This window comes from Sylvia atricapilla, chromosome 5 (genome assembly GCF_009819655.1).
Source record: "Sylvia atricapilla isolate bSylAtr1 chromosome 5, bSylAtr1.pri, whole genome shotgun sequence".
In the NCBI taxonomy this organism is placed as follows: Eukaryota; Metazoa; Chordata; class Aves; order Passeriformes; family Sylviidae; genus Sylvia; species Sylvia atricapilla.
The window spans coordinates 71,927,868-71,952,385 of NC_089144.1; the positions used below are offsets into that span (position 1 = coordinate 71,927,868).

The 24,518-nt window shown below is 49.3% G+C and overlaps 2 protein-coding genes across 4 annotated transcripts; both read left to right on the plus strand.

Annotated features, from left to right (window-relative positions):
* The first annotated feature begins 7,694 nt into the window (after nucleotides 1-7,694).
* Nucleotides 7,695-16,762, plus strand: RAC2 (Rac family small GTPase 2). 3 transcript variants are annotated; one of them, XR_010743703.1, is made up of 7 exons: nucleotides 7,695-7,857; nucleotides 10,661-10,732; nucleotides 11,937-12,054; nucleotides 13,813-13,875; nucleotides 14,561-14,724; nucleotides 15,597-15,731; nucleotides 16,476-16,762. XR_010743703.1 is itself a non-coding variant. In XM_066320161.1 (7 exons), the coding sequence occupies exons 1-6, from the start codon at nucleotides 7,823-7,825 to the stop codon at nucleotides 15,725-15,727; spliced, it is 579 nt and encodes a 192-aa protein (XP_066176258.1). In that variant the 5' UTR covers nucleotides 7,698-7,822; the 3' UTR covers nucleotides 15,728-15,731; nucleotides 16,476-16,762. The 3 variants fall into 3 exon arrangements, 2 of the variants coding, with proteins under 2 accessions (XP_066176259.1, XP_066176258.1); XM_066320161.1 differs by having other exon boundaries at nucleotides 7,698-7,857; nucleotides 14,561-14,720; XM_066320162.1 differs by lacking the exon at nucleotides 10,661-10,732 and having other exon boundaries at nucleotides 7,697-7,857; nucleotides 14,561-14,720.
* Nucleotides 16,763-19,722: 2,960 nt separating this feature from the next.
* Nucleotides 19,723-24,311, plus strand: SSTR3 (somatostatin receptor 3). The gene is made up of 2 exons (XM_066320164.1): nucleotides 19,723-19,912; nucleotides 22,796-24,311. The coding sequence occupies exon 2, from the start codon at nucleotides 22,857-22,859 to the stop codon at nucleotides 24,060-24,062; it is 1,206 nt and encodes a 401-aa protein (XP_066176261.1). The 5' UTR covers nucleotides 19,723-19,912; nucleotides 22,796-22,856; the 3' UTR covers nucleotides 24,063-24,311.
* The last annotated feature ends 207 nt before the right edge of the window (nucleotides 24,312-24,518 follow it).

Consider the following 24,518-nt stretch of genomic DNA (forward strand, 5'->3'; position numbering starts at 1 on the left):
TCTGTTCCCTCTGACTCCTCCTTCCCCTCCTCATCCTCCCCCCGAGCTCATGGTGCAAGGCTGTGGTGCACAGTGCAGGAAACTAAGCTAACTAAGCTGACAGGGGCTCACTGGCTACTTCTGAAACGCAAACACGCCAACCCATCTCCATCCCGGCGGCTTTTTTTGGGAATCTCGGTTTGAGGAGGCTAAAGGGAGCGGTGAGAGGCTTTTTGTCTGAGATACTCAGAGGAGAGGAGGGGGAAAAGGAAGTTCTTGATTCAGAAAATCCATCTGGTTGGGGAAGTGGTTTCATTTTAAAGGGAAGATTCTCCCTGTGTTCATTCTGCAGCAGGTTGGGGTGGGGGCAGGGATGGGAATGAACGCTCCAGAACTGGAGGATGGTTGATGGAGGGGAGAATAAAGTAGGCAGGCTCTTCTGACTCGCTCACTGCTCAGTGTCATTTTAAGTCTTGCTCCTTTCCCCCCTCAAACAGACTGTTTTTCTTGTGAAACCTTGTAATTAAGGATAGAGTGAACTAAGAAGAAACACAGTCCTCTCTCAGGTTAGCAATATTCCTGCCAGTGAGAGAGCTAGCATTAGCAGCACTGTTTGGAAGGCACTTGTGCTCCTGTGAAGAACAGAGGTGCTGTTTCTCCTCACAGCTCCAGGAGGCTGTACACATCCCCTTGAGTTGTTATTGGCTGCTGTGATTCATATGGTAGAGCTGCGTTGTTGGCAACGTGGGGAAAAAGTCCCCGTGCAGAAGAGGACCATATCAGAGACAGAAGAACTGATGACTGAATAAATAGCTCGAGGTCAAATTCAGAACAGGCGTAATTCCCAAGTGCTCTTGCCTCCCCTGGCAGAAGTGAAGCTGTAGAGGGTTGCCCCTCTCCATCCACGAACACTTTCCTCTGAAGCACTCTCCATCCTCAGCTCCCCAGCCTACTACTGTACTCATGGCAGGCCTTGAGCAGCACAGCAAAACAGGGCCAGACTTCTGCTTTACCATCTTTCCCTGAGGCAGCAAGGTAGAGTTTGCAAGAGCATTTTGCACATAATAAAATAAGAGAAGACCTTGTGACTTGTTATGCAGTCGGAGTTTGCATCTGTGTAAGCTCACCAGCACACAGAAGAGGGTTCTGTGAGACCATCCTTGATTCACTAGGATGGGAAGAGCTATCACCTTCCCACATTCCCATTGACTGAGTCTGGTCTGAAGTCCTCTGGAGAGGATAGCTGGCCCTTTAGAAGCCTTGCTGTGAAAGGTAGAACCTGCCTGAACACTCTGGCTAGGCTCCCTTCCTCTAGGGGCATTCAGCCTCACAAAGAAAGAAACAAGTTGCCCTCCCTTCCTCCCAGTCTCTTGTACTTGCTCTAACCTGTGCTCATGCTGTAAGTTCAGTGCTGTTACTGGAGAGGGCAAGAGCTCTGATGAACCTCCAGTGAAGAGTGGGAGATATCCCCACCTTAAACATGTCCAGAGATGGCAGAAATCCAGAACGAATTTACACAGGCAGCTGTAGGCAGGGTCACAACCTGTGATCTTCAGGAAGAGTTGGTAGCAAGCGTTTAGGACTCACTTTCTATAGCCAGCTTCAACACTTACAAAGAAGTAGTTAGAAACTTTCTTGGGAGTGGAAAAAGAAGAAGGGGGTGAGCTACATGAATGCAAACTGATTTCAAACTGTTACACCTATGTCTGTCCACACCTAAAAGCTATCAGAGGCCTGCATTTCGGTCACAAATTGTCAAAATCCTACCCTTTGTAAACTAAATTTCTGTCTTGAGATTCTGGGCTACATAAGAGGAGAATTCAGTGCTCCACAATCTGGCCCAGACGCCCCAGTTTCTTCACTGGAGCTGGTTCTGGTGTATAACCTCCAGTCCTTTCTTCCATCACTCTTTCCTATAAAAACTAGCTTCAGCAGTATTGCAACTGACGCCAAGGAGACATGTCAACCTAAAGTACTCCCTTGAGAACTGTGATCTTGCCTGCTGCAAGGGTAGGAGATGTATACAGGCAGCTTGATCAGGGCTGCTCTTACACGTGTGTGAGTAGGTCAAACCACAAAGACCTGCAAACCCCCAAATGGGGGCCTCTGTGCACTGCAGAAGTACTTTCAGCTGCTCCAGCAGAGTATAAAACCTGGCCCTGTGTTTCTTCTCCATACTTCTTTCGTCTTTTAGCTCCTTGATGTTTCTTTCTCAAAGTTTTTCTGCCTGTCTGTTCAGGGAATGCCTGAATGTCCTGCTAAGAGGCCTTGCTACTATTTCTGTTCAATGACCACCTCCACTATTTGCATTCCTCTGGATCTGGTAGTCTTGCTTGTAACACTTGATGCACTTTAAATGCTTTCAGTTATTTCAGCCAGACGAGTCTGGATGGGGAATGCACTGATAAAAAACTGCATGAGTCTGTGCCACGTGAAAGCAAAGCACCTGTGAGATGTTTTCTCATCAAGACACAGCAGACAGGATGATGTAAATAAACTAACCCTAGAGCATCACCCATTCTTTCCTAAGTGCAGGGTAAGTATGTCTCCCTGTTGTGGTCTCTAGAGTTCCACTAATTCTCATGGTAGACAAACTACTTCAGTTCCAGACTTAGTCCGGAGCAATACAACCAGTTCCTCTCTTGAAAAAACCTAGAACCAAATGAGAAGTCAGTCTGCTTGAGCATCCCAGAGAGATGTGTAGCCAACTCAGATGGATGCCAACCCTACCCCAGCCAGCAATGTGTCAGAAAGCACCCTTGAGGTGTCACAAGTTCTGTGGTCATGGCATGAAAAGACTGTGAATGGACTACAAAACAGAGCTTTCATTATTTCAAACAGAATATGGAAGGAAGGAAGGAAGGAAGGAAGGAAGGAAGGAAGGAAGGAAGGAAGGAACGAACGAACGAACGAACGAAGGAAGGGCGGGCAAGAACAAATGAAAACTAATTATGCCCTTGGGATATAGGAACATCAAATGTATCCCAGGGGAAATGAGGTTTAAATGCTGTACAGTGTGCTCAGAGTTGCCCATAGCCAGTGGCTCAGAGTGTGTGGGTTCTCCCACAGGTGTTGTAGCAAGGCCAGTGTGTGAAATGGGGGGATCCAGGCTGGTTCACTGTTCTCACCTCATCAAGCATGGGCAAATTAGGCAGGCTGATGCAGATTAATACTCTGGGCATTACTCCCAGATGCTCCCTGATTGCACACAACAACTTAAATTTGAGCTGGAAATATCTGTTGTTTTGTTGGTCGTGGTGGAAAATATCAAACCAACAATGTGCATGCACTTTTCTGCTGCTTGGTACAGGCTTAAAATAAATAGTGTAAATAAAAAGGGCATATAAATATTTCCTACTGCTTTCAAGGGGATAAAGGCAGGGACATAGTGCCATGTATTTCTCTGTGCTGAACATATCAACTGTATTCCCACAAGTCTCCACAGAGCAACAAAGTCCAGGTCTGTTCAAATTCAACAGCCCCTTCAGGAGGCTTAGGCTGCCATTCAGTTTGGGCTTAGGGACTGGAGTCTGTTTAAAAGATAGAAAGATGGTGATTATGAAAGGCCATAGACAAGAAGAAACCCTCTTATAAAGATTACAGAAGGGTCACTTGGAGTCTGATAAACTTGAATGAAGAGCCAGAGGGACCTTTTTTTTTTTTTTTTTTTTTAGACTTGAAAGTGCAGCAAGATTGAAGCTTTATGCCTTTGAAATAAAATGGTAGAAGGGAAGCACAAGATTTTACTTTGGTAGCTCAGGAAATATTAGTCTTGCAAAAGGGAGTAGCTATAGATTTTCTTAGTACTCTAAACAGCTCTTTTCACTTCCCTGGTGCAGCCTTCCTAGAAGACACCATCACTTACAAGTAAAGATATGTATTAGATCTGTATTTACCAAACACAATATATCTAACATCGGATAATGTATAGAGAGTGCTGGCAAGGAGGGGAGTCAAGTCATGCAGCTGACACTCAAGTTTGAATTTACACATATAATCTCTAGCCCTGTTACCTTTCTTCTGCAACAGGCAGGTGAAAAGTGTCATCCAAGTGTCTAAGCACCTTGTGGAGAAGAATTCACAGTCAGATATTGATCTGTATTTATTGCCAGTGAAGTGGCACACTGGTATCAGCAAGATGGGGGTTGTCACTGGCTAAGAGTAAAATGTCTCTGGGAATGGAAACCCATATCAGCATCACTGGGGACCTACAGAAGTACAGAGAACCAGATAAGCCCAAGCCACAAAAACCCAGTATGATTTAGTGTCTATGAACAATTTCTTGTCTGAGGGAAGTGCAAGTATGAAACAGCCATCACAAAGAACTTGAAGCCCAAAGGTTTGTGCCATGCTCTCCTGCTTACCCAGATCCATAAGGGAAAAGAGGAGGAGGAGGTGAACCTCTTTCAGTGCTCCAAGGAGGAAGATGGCAGCAGACCTTTGTTTTGGCCCAAAGTGGAAAGGCAGAGAGCAGTCACACTCTGAAGACAGAGAAGCCTCCATGACATGAGGTCAGGAATGGACCAGCTGCCCCTGACTGCAGTAGGGCAGGTGTCCAGAACAGCCCAGAACAGCCCATGAGTAAGACAGGAGCAAGACAAAGTAAGCACCTTTTGCAAGTTGAGTTGCTTATGATGGGTGTAAATGTAGGTAGCTTGTCTTCAGTGAGGCTGGATTGGAAACTTCATTCTTTTTCTAAGCTTTTGTTTGATAGAACAAATTTAGGCTGGGGAAGAGGGCCCCATCAGAAAACAGACCCTGAATGAAACAACTCCACAGCCTCTCTAGGAAGGACTGCAGGACATCATTGCTCACTTCAGTTATGATCTGAGCTCTCAAGTCAGGACAGGCTTTTCATGCAACTGTGGCAGTCTGAGAACCTGCAGCAGTGAAGTGGGGAGGGGAAGCAGCAACAGGGAGGAGTGGGAATTTTGGAAAAGAGAAGTAGCAAAGCAAGAACTAAAAGCAGGAGACAGATGGTATGAAGCTGTGTCAAAGGGGAAGTGGGAAGCTGTGCAAAAGGGGAATATAGGAAGTGGGGACAGTTTGCAGCCCAGTCAGGCTGAAGCAAATTAATGTTTACCCTGGTGGGCACAGAGAAAAGTTTTCATGGCCACTCAGGACTGCCTGAGAGAGAGGTCACATAAAAAAAAAAAAATATAGGGCGATGAGAAGACATGTGGTTAGATGTGACCATGTCCTGTGTGTGCGAAGAAATGAGCCTTGTGCTGTCTCCATGAAAGAATCCTCCCTGCTACTCTGTCTGTGCTGAAGGACAAGCCTCCTGCTCATCTCCTGCCCTCCTGTACAGGGCTGTGATGTGCAAGCACCATTTCTGAAAGAGCCCCCTGACTTTTTTCCTTTATCCTTGACGGGGCAGAACATCACAGAAAGGGAGGGAGAGATAGGTGGTCCTCACTGCTTTGAATCCTTGTGGAGGAAAAGCAGTATCAAGCATTTCATCCCTGCTCTACAGTCTCATATGGGTGCCCTGCAAACCCAGCACATCTGGGTTGCTCTGAGGTGACCCAGCTCAGGAACCCTGAAAGCCTCCTGGAACAAAAGTGTCTCACGGAACAATTAATTCCCATCAGCATCTCTCTGAAACTCAGCAAAGGGAACAGTAAACCCCAGATGTGTGCCCTGCTGCACATGCAGAAGCATACTCATGTCAAGAGCACCTCTTGGTGGTGTTAGAGGACATCAGAGTAGCAGCAACATATCTCTGTATGCTCAGTCAGGGGTTATGGGCCTGTTTCCTGCAAGTTTCTTCCTTTTCCTGAAGCATGTACAAATGAAAGGTTTTAATGCAGCAGGTGCCAGTTGTTCTTAGAGTGATTACTGTATGCGTTATTTGAGTGTAATATCCTATTATGAAATAATCTCATTTAATCCCATTTAAATGTGATGGAAAGAAACATCCTGAAAGCTTTTATGTAGATCTGTGTTGTCTCTCTACAGAGGCAGTGGTGGAGGAAGGATATTTATAGATTCACAGCGCAGACTTCTGACTGGACAAGAACTGACTGTCCATTGCAGTTGCAGGGAATTCTCTTCCAAAAGTAATTTGTCCAGAAATAGGCTCTTGCCAGGACTTCATAGCTCGTTGCTAGACATGCAGATTTACAGTGTCTTTGACATGGGCCCCACCTGTACGTGGGTTCTCCACAAAAATCCCTCTTCCCTGACCAGTTAAACTCGTCTTCTTCTCCAGTCCCTTCCACACTGCCAGTCCCACAAGCCCATATGCCAGGCTACCAGGACAAAAGCAAACTGGTGTTCGGGTGTTCAGCAGCTCAGAGGTCCTTGTTCATCCCTGCCACCAGGTCCTAGAGTGGTTTTTGTCTTTCCACCAGTAGCATTTTATAGAGCATGATATCCCTGCCTTCTAACTGAGTTCATATATTCTGTGCCTGCCTGTCCTTTCCAGCTCCCTTCTGTAAAAGCCTTTGTCCCTCTCTCTTATGTCCTTCTCTGACCTGTATTCCTGTGTCCCATTCCTGCTCTCTCTTGCAGAGGTGTCAGTGAGTTTCCTTCCTCCCCTTTCCCTACCACCCACAGAGGGAACACCTCCTACAGCTGGTCACTTTGTGCTTCTGAAACAGCGTCAAGACTTGGAAACATTCCATGGTTGAAGGTTTCTGGGCTGTAGCCAGTGCTGAGTGACAGCTGGGAGCACTCTCCTCCCGAGCAGGTCAGTCACAACAGCCTCCTGTGGCTGCAGCAGCACAAAGGTCATCAGCCTTTGGAGAAGCGCTTTACTCAGAGTTCTTTCCTTCAGAAACATCCCAGCTGCAAACCCACTGTTCTTGCTCTAACTGGCCTCCTGGCAAAGCCTGGAAATGCTTAATTAATTCTGTGCCACCATAACCCATCTTCTGGAAAACCCATCTCCTGCCCATCCACTCATGAATTCAGGCTGGAGCATACAGATGTGCACACATACACTCTTTTCAAGGCTTAATGTCACATGGGAGGAGAAGGAAGGAAGAGGAGGCAAACCCTCATTTCAGTAATGGAAAGAAAGGAGTAGAGCTTCCTGGGATCATTCTGCCCTTGTCTCTTCTTTCTTAAGGTGATTGCTTTCTTCTTCTTGATGCTTAGCTGTAAAAATCTTTTATTTTCTGAGGACAGTGAGGACGGTCTGAGAGAGCTGGCGTTGTTCAGCTTGAAGAAGGGAAGGATGTACTAGTAGTCTGGGCAGGTGGGGATTACCTCATCCCACAGTAGCAGAGGAATAGCCACTGGATCCCAGCTGCTTTCAAGAGGCTGCATGACTTCCATGTTCAGCCTTTGCAGGAGTATTGTTCCTTGTGCTGTTTCACCTTTGACATTTAGGGGCACAAGGAAGACCTGAGAAACCTTCACTACCCCCCATCACCCCAGTACTCCCACTTCACATTCCCTTCCCTGCTAACACCTCCTCCAAAGCTTGGATGATAAAGGAGGGAGGAGAAAATCCACCCTTCCACATTCTCACCCTGCTTCTAACCTTTGTTCAGCTCCTCCGGAAAAGCAGTTTGGTTCAGCTCTGGAAAAGCCCCTACTCTTTATTGGGATAAGGTGGGAAGGGAGTGGGTGAGACACGCAAGGAGAGCAAGAAATACTAAAGCAGCCCGACCAAGATGTGACCCTGCTCTGCCTTCAGCCAAGGGCCTCTGCCACAGAGCTGCTGCTGCGGTGGAGGGGCGGAGGCTGAGCGTTGACTGAACTTCCCTCTTCCACTTCCTCCCTCCCTGCAACCTGCTCTTCTGATACTCACATTTGCCCACCCCTCCCTGCTGCTGCCTCGGCCTGACTTCCCTTTGCCTCGGGGACCGTCCTCCGGCACGGGTCCAGAGCCATGCAAGCCATCAAGTGTGTCGTGGTGGGAGACGGGTACGTACCCTGCGGGTTTGCTGCGGCTGCGGGGCTGTCACCAGGGGCACGCATCTGCGTTTCCATCTGCCTCCATGGGAAGTGGAGCAGTCCGTCCCAGAGGTGATGGTATTCCTGCCAGATTCAGCTTGTAGGCAGGAGTTCGATTTAAAACCCATTAGGTGTGATTGGTCTCCTACAGGTGAATGGCTCCTTGGAAGCCGTGTGCTCACTGGGAATGACTGGGAAAGGGCATGGCACTCTGGTCCTGGCAAGATGTCTGTCAGGGTCTCTGTGTTCAGCTTCCCTCAGCAGGTTAGCTCTGTACTGGGGTGTGGTGGAGACTGCTGGCTCTCTGTGGGGACACGGAGAAGAAGCTCTTTCCGCTGAGATGGGGCACAAGTGTAGGCCACTTTGGGAGTGGGAGCTAACAAAACCTTGCCTTCGCAACATGGTGACTTCTCTGCCCATGTCCCCTTGATGCCAGAAACGGGCTGATCCAAGCCATCAATGAGTTAACAGTCATCACTGCCTGGTGCAGGTAGGATACAGTGGACAGAGCGTCTTCTCGCCCTGTGGGATGAGTAAATGCAAGAGAGGGAAGGAGGAGAGTCTCTGCTTGGAATGGAATCGCTTAATTCCTTTCCACCTAGAAGCTGGGCAGACTTATCTGGGGCAGCTATAAGGTGGCAGATGAAGAGACATTTACTGCAGTGCTGCTGCCCACAGTCACTTCCTCCTTTAGACCTCGCCTGGGAAAGAAGATGTCTGCACACATAACCGTACATGTCAGACATGTTCTCAGGGGCTGGGGCAAGGGGACGGGGACAAGGGATGAGGAGAGATGGAGCCCCAGATAAAAACTGTAACCTCTTAGAAAGGTCCCCTGAAGGCTTTAAGCTGGTGCTGGATGAACAACTCCGCTGAGCTTTTATCTGTTACCCAGTTCCCCACCCCTCAGTTTGCCCCTCACACACAGCACCGACTCTGTAGCCTTCCCTCAAGGCAGCATCCCCCCACATCATGGTTAAGCTTGCCACATGTCCTGTGCTACCAATAGGTAGGGCTTTGTAAAGGCCTTACCTATTGGTAACAGTCCTGTTTTCAACCCCTAGGACCTCAGTTCCTCTTAAATGTCTTCTGTCTTGTAATTTTTCTTTTCTGTACTCTGCATCTCTGTATACCTCTCACCATCGTGCAACACAGCCCCCATTGCTCTGAGCTCTTGGTTCAGCTCTCCTCACCTCCTTCCCAGCAATGCCACCCTCTTGGCTCAACCCTAACAACCACAGGACCTTCTCCTATCACTCAGCTCCCGTGTTGTCCCCTAGCTGTTCTCCCCCCATATCTCCTCCATCACACCTCTTAATATGCCATTGCCTACCTCTTAATATGCCCTGGGTTCAGTCACAGGAGCCTGCAGGTGGACTAACCTCACCTCTGTGTTGTAACCCTCACTGACCCCTTGCACAGCTCTCTGTTTGGCCACACCAATTCAGAGCCTCTTCCATGACCGATCCACTTGCAGGCCCATGGATGTCCTGAGGCATTTCCTGCAGAGCTTCCCCTCCCTCAATAACTCCATGGTGAGAAGGAAGCAGGGCAGCTGGGGAAAGAGCAGGGACTAAGAGAGGAGGATCTAAGAAAGGGGGGTGACAGGAGGAAGAAACAAATGTCAGAGCATGCCGAAAAGCTCGGCTTCCTCCTCAGCTGCCCCGCAGTCCAGCCGCAGAGGCGGGTGCCTTGAGACCAGCGTGCCTGTCAAGGGGCACACGAAAAGGCAGAGCTGCAGCTCTGTGGCAAGGGGTTTTGCAGGTACAGCTGAGATGATCTGACAATCCCCAGCAGGACGTTTCCGGCCTTTGCCCGGGAAAGACCTCTCCCTCCTCCTGGGCTGCACTAGTTGAGGCAGGTTGCTGTCACCACCTCCATTTCCTGTGTTCTGTAACTGAAACATGGCCGAGCTTTCCCAGGCCACAAAAACCTGAGAAATAGCATCCCAGCAGGAGAAGGATTTTCTTTCCAACACCTGTCTTGGCTGCTTTATTTTCTTCCACTCTCTCTGCACTTCTTTCCCTTCCCGCAGGCTTCAGCCTGACAACACCACCTCCTCCCCTCACATGATAGCCTTATTGCTCTTTATCCATCAACGCTCTCATCTCACCCAGTCCAGACTGGGTTGCTACCTTGCACTCCACCCTGCTGCAGCAGTCTGTGGGGGAGGCTGAGGAGAGAGGAAGCATCAGCTTCAAGCTCAGAGACGCCATCAGCAGCCTCCAGCAGCCATGGACCTTTCCGGCTCCTTACGGCTCTCTGCAGGTTGCTGCAGCTTCCTGTAGATGGGAAAGACTGGGAAAGTCAGGAAGCATTCCCACCAGTCCCTGGCCACAGCACCTGAAAAGCAGGCAGGAGTGCCCGTGCTCGTGTGCTGAAGCTGGCATGGCAGCTTTGTCACGGCACACCAAGCCAATGCACCCGTCCTGGCTGTAAGCCTACAGCACTCTGCATGCACTGCAAAATGGGCTTTCACCTCCATCTCAGAGTGGATGTGTTTTAGCTGAGTGATCTCTGTACTAGACCATAAAAACAAGCCTTTCCTGCTCAAAGACAAGAAACATTTCTGGGTGACATCCTGTCTTTCTTCCTGCCACGTTTCTAACCTGTGGTTGTGCACTGTCTGGTCCTGTGAATGTGTTTCTGCTTCCAGGAGTCTCTGGATAGGGCTAGGTTAGAGGTGTGGAAGGATTGCCCCATCTCCATCTCACCCTAGCCAAGACTGCCTGCACTGCCATGAAGTCCTGCTATTGTTTTCCTTTTCTTCTAGGGCTGTGGGAAAAACCTGTCTCCTTATCAGCTATACCACCAATGCCTTCCCAGGAGAATACATCCCTACCGTGTGAGTAATGGATAAACAGGTCCTGGAGTGGGTGGGAGGCAGGAAAAGTAGGACGTGAAGGGGCACAGTGACCCCTTGTCATGCACTCCATGGGTCACAGTCTCCATGCCAAGCAGAGGAAAGCCAGGGAAGGTGTCTCTAACTTTGGATCTGTAACCTTTCACAGGAAGCAACTTTATAAAACCCTGGTATAAATGGGATATTTGGGAGACTCCAGCCAACTCAAGGTCCATCTGCTTGCTAAGTTTACAAGCAGCAGAGGGGGTCCTGCTGGCCAAAACTCACAGTCACTAGGCTACAACAACTGGGCTACACCAAGAGAAGGCAGGTGGATCGACATGAGATCCCACTTCCTTCCCTGTCCAAAGCATTTGCTGTCATTGGAACAGTCATAGGTTCTTCATAGAGCAGAATCATAGAATTGGTTGAAAAAGACCTCTGAGATCATTAGGTCAACCACTAGCCTAGCACTGCCAAGCCCACTACTAAATCATGTCCCTTCTCATGTGCAGATGCCATGAACACATTCAAAAGACCTTTGTGTTGGTTCCTCCTTATCACTGGTTTCCCTTAATCTGGGGAAAAAAGTAACAAAAGGACCAGGAAATAAAATATTCTACGATGAGGGGAGGAACTTCTCTGTTGCTTTACTATCTTTTTTTTATTTTTTTTTTTTTTTTTTTTTTTTTTTTTTACCAAGACTTTACTCCTAAGCATGCAATCCTGACAGTTGTTCTAAAATATCTCAAGCTGGGTTGTCAAAGAGTAATGGGACACACTGTTCTCAGTTCCAGGAGGGATGTTGAGGAGTGCAGCAAACTACAGAGGCATGGATTCTTCTTCACTTTTCAGAGTAAAATTAGGTTTTCAGACATAGAAGAAAGATAGAGGTTTGGCTCTAGAGCAGACACAGTTGTGGGAAGGATATTGGAGAAGAAAACAGGAAAACAGTTTGTGAACCTGCATGCAAGGTATCAAAGGTATAGCTGCAGCCAGGCACCTGTCCAGGAGAGCTGGATGATGAGGAAGAAGTTGCTGAGTGGGAATTCCATAAGGTGGAGGTTCACAGGAAACCAGCATCACCCAGGTGAGCTGAGGACTCACCACCTTTTGCTCCTGGGTGCACCTAGTGAATGTCGCCCGCACCACTGGAAGGGTTCCCTCTCCTCCTGTTTGAGCCATGGCCTATGTCTCTGAATTTCAGGTTTGATAACTATTCTGCCAATGTGATGGTGGACAGCAAGCCTGTAAATCTGGGACTGTGGGATACTGCTGGACAAGAGGATTATGACAGGCTGAGGCCACTTTCTTACCCGCAGACGGTGGGTCACATTCCATGCCTCTCCTCCCTTCCTCCCTCAGCTACGTCTCCATCCCTCACTGCAAAACTCAACATGAAATGTTGACAGGGTTGTTACTGTCTTTCTCAGCCCTTTTCTGAGAATATCTCTGTTGAGATATATACAACTGCCTTGAAACCTGAAAGTTGAAAAGTATCTTAAGGATATTTTGGAGCCTTTAAACTCCCATAACTGGTATAACTGAGCAAGAAAAGGTTACATTCAAAGACACTCTTGAGCACAGCTGACACTGACTTTGTGTGGGGCCTTACACAGCCCTGGAAAAAACCTTCCCTTTGTAAAGTTAAGGTGGTTCATGGAATTTAAAAGCTGAGGCAGGAACTTGTCACGTTTCTGTGAACCCTACTCTTCTGACTTCTGCCATTTAAAAGACATGTGATTTGTGGGCATGTGATTGATCTGCTGGTGCCTCTAGCAGAAAAAAAATGGGTGCCTCAGATACTGTGCTCACCAGTTTTTCACCACACTGACAGTGATTTCAGGGTTTAAGGATCACTTTCTCTGGAGAATGTTGTTTCAAGCAGTCTTTGGCAAGCTCAGAAAGACCTTACTGCATCATCTAAAGGTTGCCACTGCAAACAAAAAGGTTAGGAATTGATTAGAAATCCTGTGTTTGGGCTAGCTTCAGCCACCTAAAAATCAGACACCTGATATAAGTTGGTTTTGCCTGCAGTCAGTGCAAGCAGGTCTATTTCTCCACAACATGCTTGCATCCACCCTGGGACATATCTCAAGGACAAGGCGGAGGAATGTTTCTCCAAGGTTTTTGTCTCTGATTGCTGTAGAAGTATGGAAATGGAAAGGCTGGGTCTGGCAGCATTGCTCCAGCTAGGTGAAGCTGGATGAAGTAGATATAACCTTGATGAGCTGGTGTGGTTTTGTATCAGCGATTGATGGAGAGACGGGAAGACTGATTCATGATCAGAATTCCATTTTACTCAGGCTTTTCAAGTCTTATATACCATTTTAGTGAGGTTACTACAATAATTAGGTTAGAAGATCATACAAGCACTCATGCATTTTTCAACATCTTTATCGTAGGGGGTCGATTGAATCTTTTCCCTTAAGCAGGTTTTAATCCCATCTTCTCATAAGCTCGAAGTTCTGTTTGTCCTTGCCACGGCATCCTAGTCACCAGACTAGTTATGCTAATTAAGTCTGTCTAACTCTCGGTCTTGTGTATTCCCACAGTTTTGGTTTTGTTTGGTTTGCTCTGGTTTTAAAGGAAGTCTGAATTCTACCATGCCCAGGAGAATCTCTTACCTGGAGAGCCTGCCTCCTCTGAGTCCTGCATGTATACTTTTTTGGCTGAAACTAGGTCTGTCTTAACTGTAGGCAAAATTACTTTGGCCTGAAAGCTCTCTGGTGTTCCATGAAAAATGAGCAGGAAGCTGTCAGGCCATTTCCCATGAGGATGAGTGTGCCAACCGCAAAAACCCCATCCTCAGAGTTGACTATTTGGCTCTTCTGATAATGGTGGCTATGGTTACAATGACTCAGGGGAGCAGAGATCCTTCTCTCCACTAGAGGCAAGAGGCAGCAGTCAGGACTTGTATATTGTGTAGAGAGAGCTTTCCCAAGCACAAGCCTCTGCTGCAGAGGGAGGGTGCTGCCCACACAGACCTCCCCTCCCTTCCCCTCCCCTCCCCTCCCCTCCCCACTTCATCATGCCATCCTGTGCTCCCATCCTAACTCTGCACCATGGTTGTATGCCTACAGGATGTCTTCCTGATCTGCTTCTCCCTTGTCAGCCCAGCATCCTATGAGAATGTCCGTGCTAAGGTGAGACTGTGTCCTGGCCCACCGGGGGATGAGGGGGATGACATTGGTGATGGTCCTGCAAGAACAGGGACTATGCATAGAACTACCACTAGGACATCTAGGTTCAAGAGGTCATATCTCTTTTCTGATAGTCAGAAACCTCCTCCAGATGCCTTTTCTGGTTCATGTCAAAGAGGGTGGCCAACTCTACTAATGGGCAAGTATTTAATCTTATCAGATCGCAGACTTTATTGTGCTGTCAGATCCCAGACTTATATTCTGATGGCATCTTTCAGCCAAGACTGTCAAAGCACAGACACACAGGACTGGTCCATAGGGTATAAGAAGCAGGTACTCCCAGATTTTAGATGGGAAGTGAGGGAAGAAGGGAAAGACAGGTGAACAGAACAAGAATATGTCCTTTCTACCATTTAAAGGTTCTTCCCTGGGTGGGAGGGTCAAGGGCAGAGAGCAGCTTGTCCTTCTGCGTAACAAAATTTGAGCTCGCTGTCATAGATTTTGCCTGAGGAGCCAGCAACAGGAGCTGGCCTGGGCCAGGCTATAGTGTCCAACAATGGATATGAGAAAGGACAGGCTGGTAGCTACCTTGCTGACATTTTTTTCAGGAGTGCCTCTTTGTTTTCCCACGTGCACGGCCATATGCGTGGCCTCTTCTCACCTCTTTGGCGTTTTGCTCCATTGCTAGTGGTTCCCTGAGGTGCGGCACCACTGTCCAAGCACTCCCATCATCCTTGTGGGCACAAAGCTGGACCTCCGTGATGACAAGGACACCATTGAGAAGCTGAAGGAGAAGAAGCTAGCCCCCATAACATATCCTCAGGGTCTTGCTCTGGCCAAGGAAATAGGTATGTGTTTGGGAATCATCTTGGAGCTGCTGAAAGGAGAGAAGCAGAAGAAAAGGGCTTCATCTCAGTTTATGAGGCTTTTGTAGTGGTATCTCACAGTGGCATCTCCAAGGGACACAAGGAGACATATCCAGGGTCATGGGACAAAATGCACTTCAGGAGGCTCAGGAAGGAGATCTGCTTCTTGAGGAAGACTCAACCCCTTAGCCCTCTGTTTTCTACCTCTCTCTGGCCACCATCCTCCACATACACACACAACTACACACTTTGACATTCTCCTCCCCTTTTACTCTGCTTACTTCTATCTGGGACAATATTTATTCTGCGCAAGCCACAGCTGCACTGTGGGCAGAGGCCACTCCTCCATATCCGGAGAGAGGCAGAAGAGAGGCTTTTAATCTCACTTAGGAAGAGCTGCAAATGCAGTTTCCTGTCCATGCCTCTGTCTGCTGGGCCTTATACATGCAATCCCAGGTATGGGTGTCTCACCCCACCATCCAGCTCTTCTCAGATGTGGCATACAGAAGTAGGAGAGAAGGTGAGGAATGCAGCTTGAGGGAGTTTTCAAGGAGTTTAGCAGAGAGAGTGTCTGGCCAGGATAGTCAGACACACACGATGGCTCTGCTCTGGCTACATGAGTAGCCAATAGGCAAACCTAAGTCTAGTGCAAGCTTTGCTCTGAAGTCAAGACTGTTTGAGTGAGTAAAGCGTGTCCTGACAACGTGTCACGTGTTTGATCACCTGAGATATGTTTATTCAGCTTGGGCAAGAGCCGGTGTTGTGCTTTCTTTCATAAGGAGCAGAAACCTGGGTATCCTCACTGCCTACCCCAGCTCCCTTCCTCCCCCATTGCAACGCCTGCTCTCCTCCTGACAGATTCTGTGAAATACCTCGAGTGCTCAGCCCTGACGCAGCGCGGCCTCAAGACAGTGTTTGATGAGGCCATCCGTGCAGTGCTGTGCCCGCAGCCCACCCGGACAAAGAAACGGGCATGCAGCCTCCTCTAAGCAAGTGAGTGTGACAGAGGTCCCTGGGAGTGACACTAGTGGTGCTTTCCTGCTCCTGAACCCAGACGGGCAGGGCCGCTCTGTTCCTGGTCAGGCTGCTGGAGTGGGTCACCTTCACAGAGAGAGAGGGAGACAGCTGATCCTGCTCGGGGAGAGGACAGGACATGGTATGAGGCACCCAGCATCAACTTCCCCCTCCTTTCGGCTTGACTGTGTGCAAGTTGGTTCCCATCTCTTGACGTGGGACAGCCTGGGATTTTCCACATGTGCCCTCACAGGGAACTGTCTGTCAGCTTCTGCCACACAGGGAACTACACCCAGGCTGCCCTGGGGATGACCTGCTATGAGACCTATGAAGCCATAGCTTTTGCCTATAGAAAAAAAACGAGGAAAAGAAAAAGCTGTTCCTTATTCATGGCAGTTGCCAGCGGCCCTTCCTCTTACCAAGCCCTGCTCACCTCAAGGGTTTTTTTGTGTTGCTCATTGCCAAGTGGCAGCTTCTCCTGCAGGACTCTCTTACTTCTCATATTGTCCCTACCTGCCTCCACTTCAGTACAAGGCAGCAGAGGGAGGAGAAAGGCTTCAGGACAAGAGTCAAAGCTGGTCAGAGCCTGATGAGAGAGAAGAGTGAGAGCCTGCTAGTTTGGACCTTGTCCCTTCATACACCAAACATCACCAGAGCAGAGGGAGGGAGAGCAGGAAAACAGCTGAGCTGGTATTATGAGGTCTGTCATGTTTTTGGCTCTAGATCCCGGCCTGGTCCTGATGCCAGGCGCTGCCCAGCACGCAGGAGAGTGATGGCTCCAGCAACACGGAACTCAGCACCTTGGCATGGTTACTGCTTTTTACTTCTGCCGGCTTGAAAGACTGCTATGGGTCTGTAGAATGGTTTGTGTGTTCACACCATATCTCTGCTCTTGCCTCTCCTCCCCACCAGCGCCTTCCCTTCCTTCCCAGCCCCGAGGTTACAATGCAGTGAGCTCTTCTTCAATACCAATCCTTATGCAAGACCCAATAAACAGGCTGTCCATTCTTGTCATGTCCATGATATGTTGCACCACAAGGGGACAGGGCCCTGAAGCCGTGAGCAATGGGACAGCTGGGCCCCCAGCTGTGCCTCTCCTTCCACAGTGACAACCCAGGTAGCACCACACAAAGCCTGGTGAGCCTCAGTTGCTGTCGTTTGATGAGACCAGGCCTGATTCATCCTCCAAGTTGCTAAGTTCTCAGCTGAGGCCCCTGCATTCCTATTGCCTTTCCTCTTCTCAATCTCCATGCGTTCAAAGGAGAAGTTGTCTCCCCTCTGTGCCACACAGGGGATGGGATGCAGGCTTTGGGAGGGGACACCTGGACGAAGATTCCTCCCCATGGGGACTGCCCACGCGAGTTCCTGGGGACATCTTCTCACCATAACATTGCTGCATTAATCCTTCCACACTCTGGCACTTTTACGCTGCCAGATACAGGCAAAGTGAGAATAGGAAGGGGGAGGGCAGGGAAAAAAGTTAAAGAGGGAGGAATGAGTCACCAGTCCAGACAAATTGCCTCCAAGACACTAAAATTAAGCTGAAGAGCGTGGTCCCAGCAGTACCATGGATCTGGCAGCTGTGAGCATCTCCTTTCCTGATGCATTGCAGGGACTTGAGAGTGTTACAAGGTGGCTGCTACTGCCACTACTTACAGGAGAGAGGAAGGTTCAGAGTGTGACGACTGGCACTGCAAAATCCTGCAGTCCTAGGAGGGCACAGAAAAACTATGGAGTTGAGCCAGATTACTGCTCTCGGATGCTGCAACACTTCTGAGCTTCAAAGGCTCCTTCCTGCGATGAGGAGGTGCATTGGTGATGCCAGTTTCAACCAGACACAGTGAAGCTCCCAAGGTACCCTGCTGCCAGGGAAATTTCTGCAATTTCAATTCACAGTCAGATCTAAAAAAGGCCGTTAATTCAGTGATGTGACGCATTACCTACTGGTGAAGTTCAGAGCAAACCTGGCAGGCACCTTGTGGCAGGAAGTTCCCCAAATATCTGCACTGCACATGGGCTGCTGGAGGAATTGCCCAGGCCCCATCCAAAGGTAATGTAAATTATGTCAATGTAAGTCCAGAAGAGTAAAAATTAGGCCTCTGGTATGGGCATATACCTGTGAAAGGGCAAGGGACACAAAGTACTTGAAAAGGGGATCTAACCTCCTTTAAGCATCCTAAGCTTGACTCAAAGCAATATATTCCCAGTGGTTTATTACTTCTCTCCAGTTTTCAAGCCTCGGCTTTTACCTTTTCAGTCTGCCCCATCCCCTATCGTGTACAGCAATGTATGTGATGTGTGGGAAACAAAATTCATGTATCTACCTCCCTGTGGAGGTGCCCAGGCTGAGCTCTCCCCCCAACACAATTTAAGCAGTTTGCATAGCCCTCCACTGGAGCTGAGGCCGAGAATGGGACACCACTCAGAGCACGGAAGAAGGGATCTGGAGACCCGGAGTTTGTGATCCTATGACCTTGCTTCTGCCAATAAGTCCTGCAAGGGTTAGCAGGACTGTGGAGAACTCTGCTGTTGCATGACTCCGTTTCTTCCAACAAAGGAGCTTGGGGGCTTCTGCATGGTGCTACAGACACCTGCCCTGCCATGGTAAAGAAAACCTCTGGGTGCTGCCCATGCCATTCCTTCCCCCAGGAGGACTCCTTCCTCTTCTGTGTCTCCACACAGCATCTTGGCCACGTTCTAGCCTCAAGAGGCCTGATAGCTTTGAAGTCCTGTACTGCCTTCATCAGCTCACCTTTGAGCAGCACTGGCTGCACATAAAGTTGCCCAGATTTTAGAGCCTGGCTAAGTTGTGCTCAAAGAGATACTGCCTTCTTTTGTTAAAGCTGGAATTCACCCTAGAGGCTCAAATGCTCAAACTAGCAGCGTCAGATATCAAGAACTGGGTGATGCACAGCACAAGGAGTCACTGATGTTAGCTGCAGGGCAGGAAACCGGGTGAGAATGACAGGGAAGCCCTTTGTGCAGGGAATGGGGTGGGACAACTATTCGCACAAAGATTAATTTCTTTCTTAGATCTGTTTCTTCTGTGTCTATGCCTTCCGGCAGAGATGAAATCCGGTAAGGGAGTTTGGGGCTATTAAACTGGAACATTTTCCCATTGAAGGTGCAAAAGACAAGAGATCATGTATGGAGCCAGGGAAAGGGAAGGAGTTGAAACAGACAGTCCCCGATCTGCCCATCTGCCCTCATCTCCGTCCATCTGGAGGTGCTCACAGCGCAGAACAGAAGGGAGAATGCTTTGCGTCCTCAACATCTGCCCCGATTTCTGAGCACCCTGCCAGCCGGAAGGTTCGGCTGTGTCTCTGCAGTTCCGAGCAGCGCCAGTCCTGCCTGCAAGACCCTTGCATCAGGGACCCGTTTCCTGGGTGCTCCTAGGAGAGCCGAGCCGCTCTCCTACCACAGAGCTGCTCTCTGTATCCCTCTTTTCTTTCTTCCTCCTCTTCCCTCCGCTGCCTTCAGCTTCTTTTAGCGCACTCCTCATTCCTTCACCCTCCCCTCTCCCGCTCTCCCCTTATCCCTCTGCCCGTCTCCTTGCGCCTCCCTCTCGCGCTTTTATTCTCCATCCCGCTATCTCCCCCCGCTCATCCCCGTTCTGCTGCCCTGCCGTCCATCCCCTCCTTTCCCCTCCTTCCCCTCCTTCTCCTGCCGCTGTTCCCGAGCGTGGCGTTGGTTCCCATCGGCCGCCCGCTCCCGGGACCGGCGCCGGGCTCCGGCCGCCCGAGCCCCGCGATGCTGGAGGCTGCCCGGGGGGAAACCGTGCTGCCGTGGGGCTGAAGGGCCGTGGCCGGCCCCGGCGGCCCCCGGGCCCTTTCCCAGGCCAGGCACAGCGGGGAGGATGGACAGGTCCGGGAGGATGGACCGGCGCCTCCGGCAGCGCTCGGCGGGGCTCGCTGCCTCCGGGAGCGCTTCACTCCGCGGCGTTTGAGAAAGGGGAAAAAAACCAGGACGCGGAGGAAAATGTACATCCCGACGATGTGTAAGTACCCGGCAGCTCTTCCCAGACGTCTCCCGCGGGCATGAGTCCGTGCAGAAGTTAAGTCTGCGGCTCCAGAGAAGAAGACCTGCCGACCACCCCCCTGCTGCCCACCCTCCAGCTCTGCCGGTCCAGCCTGGTCCTCACCAGAGAAGCCAAGCCCGAGGTGAGACGGGAGAGTCCTGAGCTGCAGCAGGGCCGTGGGAGACGGGGGGACAGCAGGGGAGGGGGTCGAGAGGGGGTGGTGCAGGTTATTTGGCTCTGTTGTCCCTACCAGCTGCTATTCATGGTTTGTTACCAGGACTAGGCTCAGCTTGCAGCACCCACCTCCTCCTCTCATTCAGTGCAGAAACACAGATATATATATATATTTATATTTTTTTTTAAAGAAAGAAGCAGTGCCGATTCCCATCTCTTCCTACCTCTCTGCCTTCTTCCTGCTCTCCAGCTTGCACAAACCAGGCATATTCTGGTAGCACCTGTTAGAGCGTCCCAAGCCTCTTGCAACAGGTGATGTCCACATCAGGAACGGGTCCAAGTGGATGCCAACACACTATCAGTCTGAGGCCAGGGCTCCTCACCAACTCCTGCCTATGCATGTGCTCCCAAAGCAACCAGCAGAGTGGATCCAAACTAGATGGAGCGCTGGTGCTCAGTGGTTTTTCTGCCAAACCAGCCAAAATGTGTGACGTAGCATTTGAGCTGGTACATGGTACTTGAGAAAGTTAAAATGGCAGCAACAGACCATGCCTACTTAAAAATCAAGTTTCTCCCCTGCAACTGCCTGAGCAGGAAAATGAGTTCATAAGAAATCCATCATTTTTGTTGCAAGCCTTAGCATTTTGGATAGGGCTTCTGAAGCTACCCTGAAGCTGCATTTACTGTGTTGCTAAACAACAGTCTGAAGAACAGGCTTTGAGGTCTGGACCCAGACCCTTCTTCAAATGCTTTGCAGCTCCACCAGGAGTATCTCCATCCATATTTGGTATTTATAAGGCTCCAAATGTTTGGTCTTTTTCTCCTTTAAATTCCTTTGCAGGCAGGAGGAACATCCAAAGGGATTCCTATCTATGTCTTCATCTTTTAGAGGATCATCCTTTTATGAACATACTGTTCTCACTTCTGCCACCTTGTAGGGACCTTTGTCCCTAGAGCAGCTGTTGCCCTCCTCTTTTCTCCAAGAAGTGATTTGTGTCACTAAAACAGAATTGGAAAAAATATCAGAGGAAACATCCTTGAACTTAGAGTTTCAAATCACTTCCTATTCTGCTTCTTCATTGCAGTCACTCATGATGTGAGGCACAACCTGGTGCTGCAGGGCCCCGTGAGATGGGCTTCTGTCAGGACAGTGTGTCACAGACTAAGGCACCTGAAAATTAGGAAAATCGAAAAAATCTCAGTCCTTCAAAGCTCAAATGCTCTAAAGCAGGAAACATGTATACAATAGCCTGTGGAAATGGCCTTAAGACAGAGCTGCTCCACTGTGTTTTTATGGGGCCTATCAGATGAGGTTCCTTCAGCATAAAATTTGATATATCTGTGGAGTCTGTTGGGTTTGCCTGTCTGATGTCTAAGGAATACATCTAGAGCTCAGGTTTCCCCTAGGGTTTCCCAAACTTGGAATGACACTTAAAAGCAAATAAAAAACCCCCAAACAAACAAGTAACAAAACCCCAACCGAACAAAACTCCCCCAAAACACTGTAATATTAGACATTTTTGAAAAAAAAAAAAAAGTTGTGATGTTACAGAAAAATCACATCAGCGAGAAAAGTCTCTGGAGTGTCTCTGGCCTCCTGAAACCAGTTAAGGTTGTGAGTCCTTTCCTTTGACATCCCCAGTTTTAGTTTCAATAGAAAAGGAGTTTCAGAGCCTTAAGGGATTTGTTGAGATTTGGGACTTGTGAAAAGGTGAGCCTCAGAGTGGCCATTCATTTCCACCAAGTCATCTTCCCTTCCAAGGACCTAATTTGGGGGGGTGACCCTGTCAGTCCACATTTCCAGAAGATTTTTCCAGAGCTGAAGTAGTCCTGAAAGGAGCACAAATCTCCCCTGCATTAGGTTTTCCAGGGTGTCTCTGGTCCACCGTATGTGCTGGGCAGTTTATTTCACAAAAGGCACGTCCGTGCCTTGACTGTCCCTTCTCTCCCTGCAGCTCCTCACCCAGTGTCAGCAGTGAGAGGGTGCTGAATGGAGAGTTTGTTTGCTCAAGGCTGTTTCTGAGGGAGCCGAGTGCTGTTTCCATGCCAAACCCTGACGTGACAAGCGACTGGGCTCCTCAGCTTAGGAAGGCTGGGACACTGCTTTGGTGTTGCAAACAGGTGGGGCAGGCAGAGCCTCTACCATTAGCAGTGTGTTGCAGTGTACAGAAGGAGAGGGAGAGAATGGCAGGGACAACAAGAGGAAAAGAGACAAAAGGGATCTGGATTGATACCTCTTGGTGTACCCAAAATTATCTTTGCTCTCAAACTGGCATAACACAAACCAGCTGTCCTCCAGCTCAGGTGCTGAGCTAAGCATCTCTGCTTGGATTGAAAGTGGTTTTCCTTCTCCCGCGGTGATAACAATAACCTGGCCAGTCTAAAAAGAGTTTCAGCAAGCAGGAGACTAAATAGAGAATAGGAAAGTCAGAGTTGGAAAGGCACTTTGTCACTGGATGCTTTTCCCTCTTTTGTTTGTAAAGCACCTGCCACTCATAAATGAGAACCAGGCCCCTGGCGACCATGTCCTAAGTATTGGATCCCTTAGTGGAAAATGAAAACTTTCCCTGTCCTTACACTAGTCCGTTGTTCTTTCCCCGGAGGATCTTTCACTAGAGGAGAGGCTCACACTGAGCCGTGTCCCTCACTGTCCCTCCACGTCCACTGTGCCTTGCAGGACTAGATGGGTTTGATATTGTCCTACACTTTCCAGCATCTGCTACCATCCACAAACTCCCTTTGATTTCCCATGCCTGCCCATACCTAACACACAGTTAATGTGGTGATTTTACTGTGGCTTGTTGAGCTGTCATGTCCCCAGTATCAATGTTTTTTTTTCTCCTCTCTTCAGCTCCAGATTGCTAACTGATCCTGCAAGGACACTGCCCCCTGCCCTCTTCCCTGCCTCTGCTATGGACACTTCTGCTTTTAGCCTCCCCACAGCGGCAGTGTTGGAGGAGGGGAATGCCTCCAGTAGCTGGGCAGGCTTCACTACCCCCAACAGCTCCTCCACCATCAGCCCTGGTGTAGTTGTCAGCGGCGTCCTCATCCCCGTGGTATACCTCATAGTCTGTGTTGTGGGGTTGGCTGGGAATTCCCTGGTCATTTACGTGGTCCTGCGGCACTCCGTGAGCGAGTCAGTGACCAACGTGTACATCCTGAACCTGGCCCTGGCTGATGAGCTCTTCATGCTGGGCCTGCCCTTCCTGGCTGCGCAAAACGCCCTGTCCTACTGGCCATTTGGTTCTTTCATGTGCCGCCTGGTGATGGCCGTAGATGCCATCAACCAGTTCACCAGCATCTTCTGCCTGACGGTGATGAGCGTTGACCGCTACCTGGCTGTGGTCCACCCAGGGAAGTCCTCCAAGTGGAGGACAGCGCGGGTGGCCAAGGCCGTGAGTGTAACCGTGTGGGTGCTGTCTTCCATAGTGGTGCTGCCCGTGGTTGTCTTCTCAGATGTCCCTTTAGGGATGAGTACATGCCACATCCAGTGGCCAGAGCCTGCCTCGGTGTGGAGAGCTGGCTTCATCGTCTACACTGCTACCCTGGGCTTCTTTGGACCACTGCTGGTGATTTGTCTCTGCTATCTCCTGATTGTTGTGAAGGTTCGCTCCTCTGGCAGGCGGGTGAGGGCTCTGTCCTCCAAGCACAAGCTTTCAGAGCGCAGAGTGACCCGCATGGTGGTGACTGTGGTGGCTGTCTTCGTCCTTTGCTGGCTTCCCTTCTACGTCCTCAACATAATCAATGTCGTCTGCCCGCTGCCAGAGGAGCCATCCCTCTTTGGAGTCTACTTCCTTGTGGTGGTGCTGCCCTATGCCAACAGCTGCGCCAATCCCATCATCTATGGCTTCCTCTCCTACCGCTTCAAGCAGGGCTTCCGCAGGGCCATCTTCAGGCCATCCCGCCGAGTCCAGAGCCAGGAGGTGCCGGCGTGCCTCCCAGAGAAGATTGACGATGAAAGGGAAGAGGGTGAGATCAGCAAGATCACCCAGAATGGAAATGACAGGCAGGAGCACTCTCTAAGCAGCGGAGAAGGAAAAAGCAATCAGCAAAAACCGCTCCCTGAGGAGCCTGTGGGATGCGAAAAAAGGAACAAGTTGCATGTCAGTTATTTATGATGAAAGGGGTGGTGCAGGGGAAAGGGACATTGGGACATAGGATCCCCTTCACACGCTCTGCTTTCAAAGGCAACGGGAGACATCGATACATGGGAATAGTAAGTCCAAGAATATGTTTAAAGGTAAATAAGGCTCCATGATCTTGTGGAAAAAGCAAGGCGTTGTTCTTGCCTTTGGAAGAGGCACCTGAGGTTTGTGTGGTACAAGTGTTACCAGAAATTGGTAAAAATAAAACCGCCTTAACACTAATTTAGTGTTAAGAAGCAAGCATTCTTTATTTGGCTGGATGCACAAGGGGATATCTCCTTCTCCTGATAATCCTTCAAAATACCATGCATGGCTGCGTACAGAAAAAGCTCCCATTTATATACTATATTTTACATACATGCTCATTGATTTTCCCAGAATAAACATACATATGGTATTAATTTCCCCAAAATCGTTAATGTATTTTCC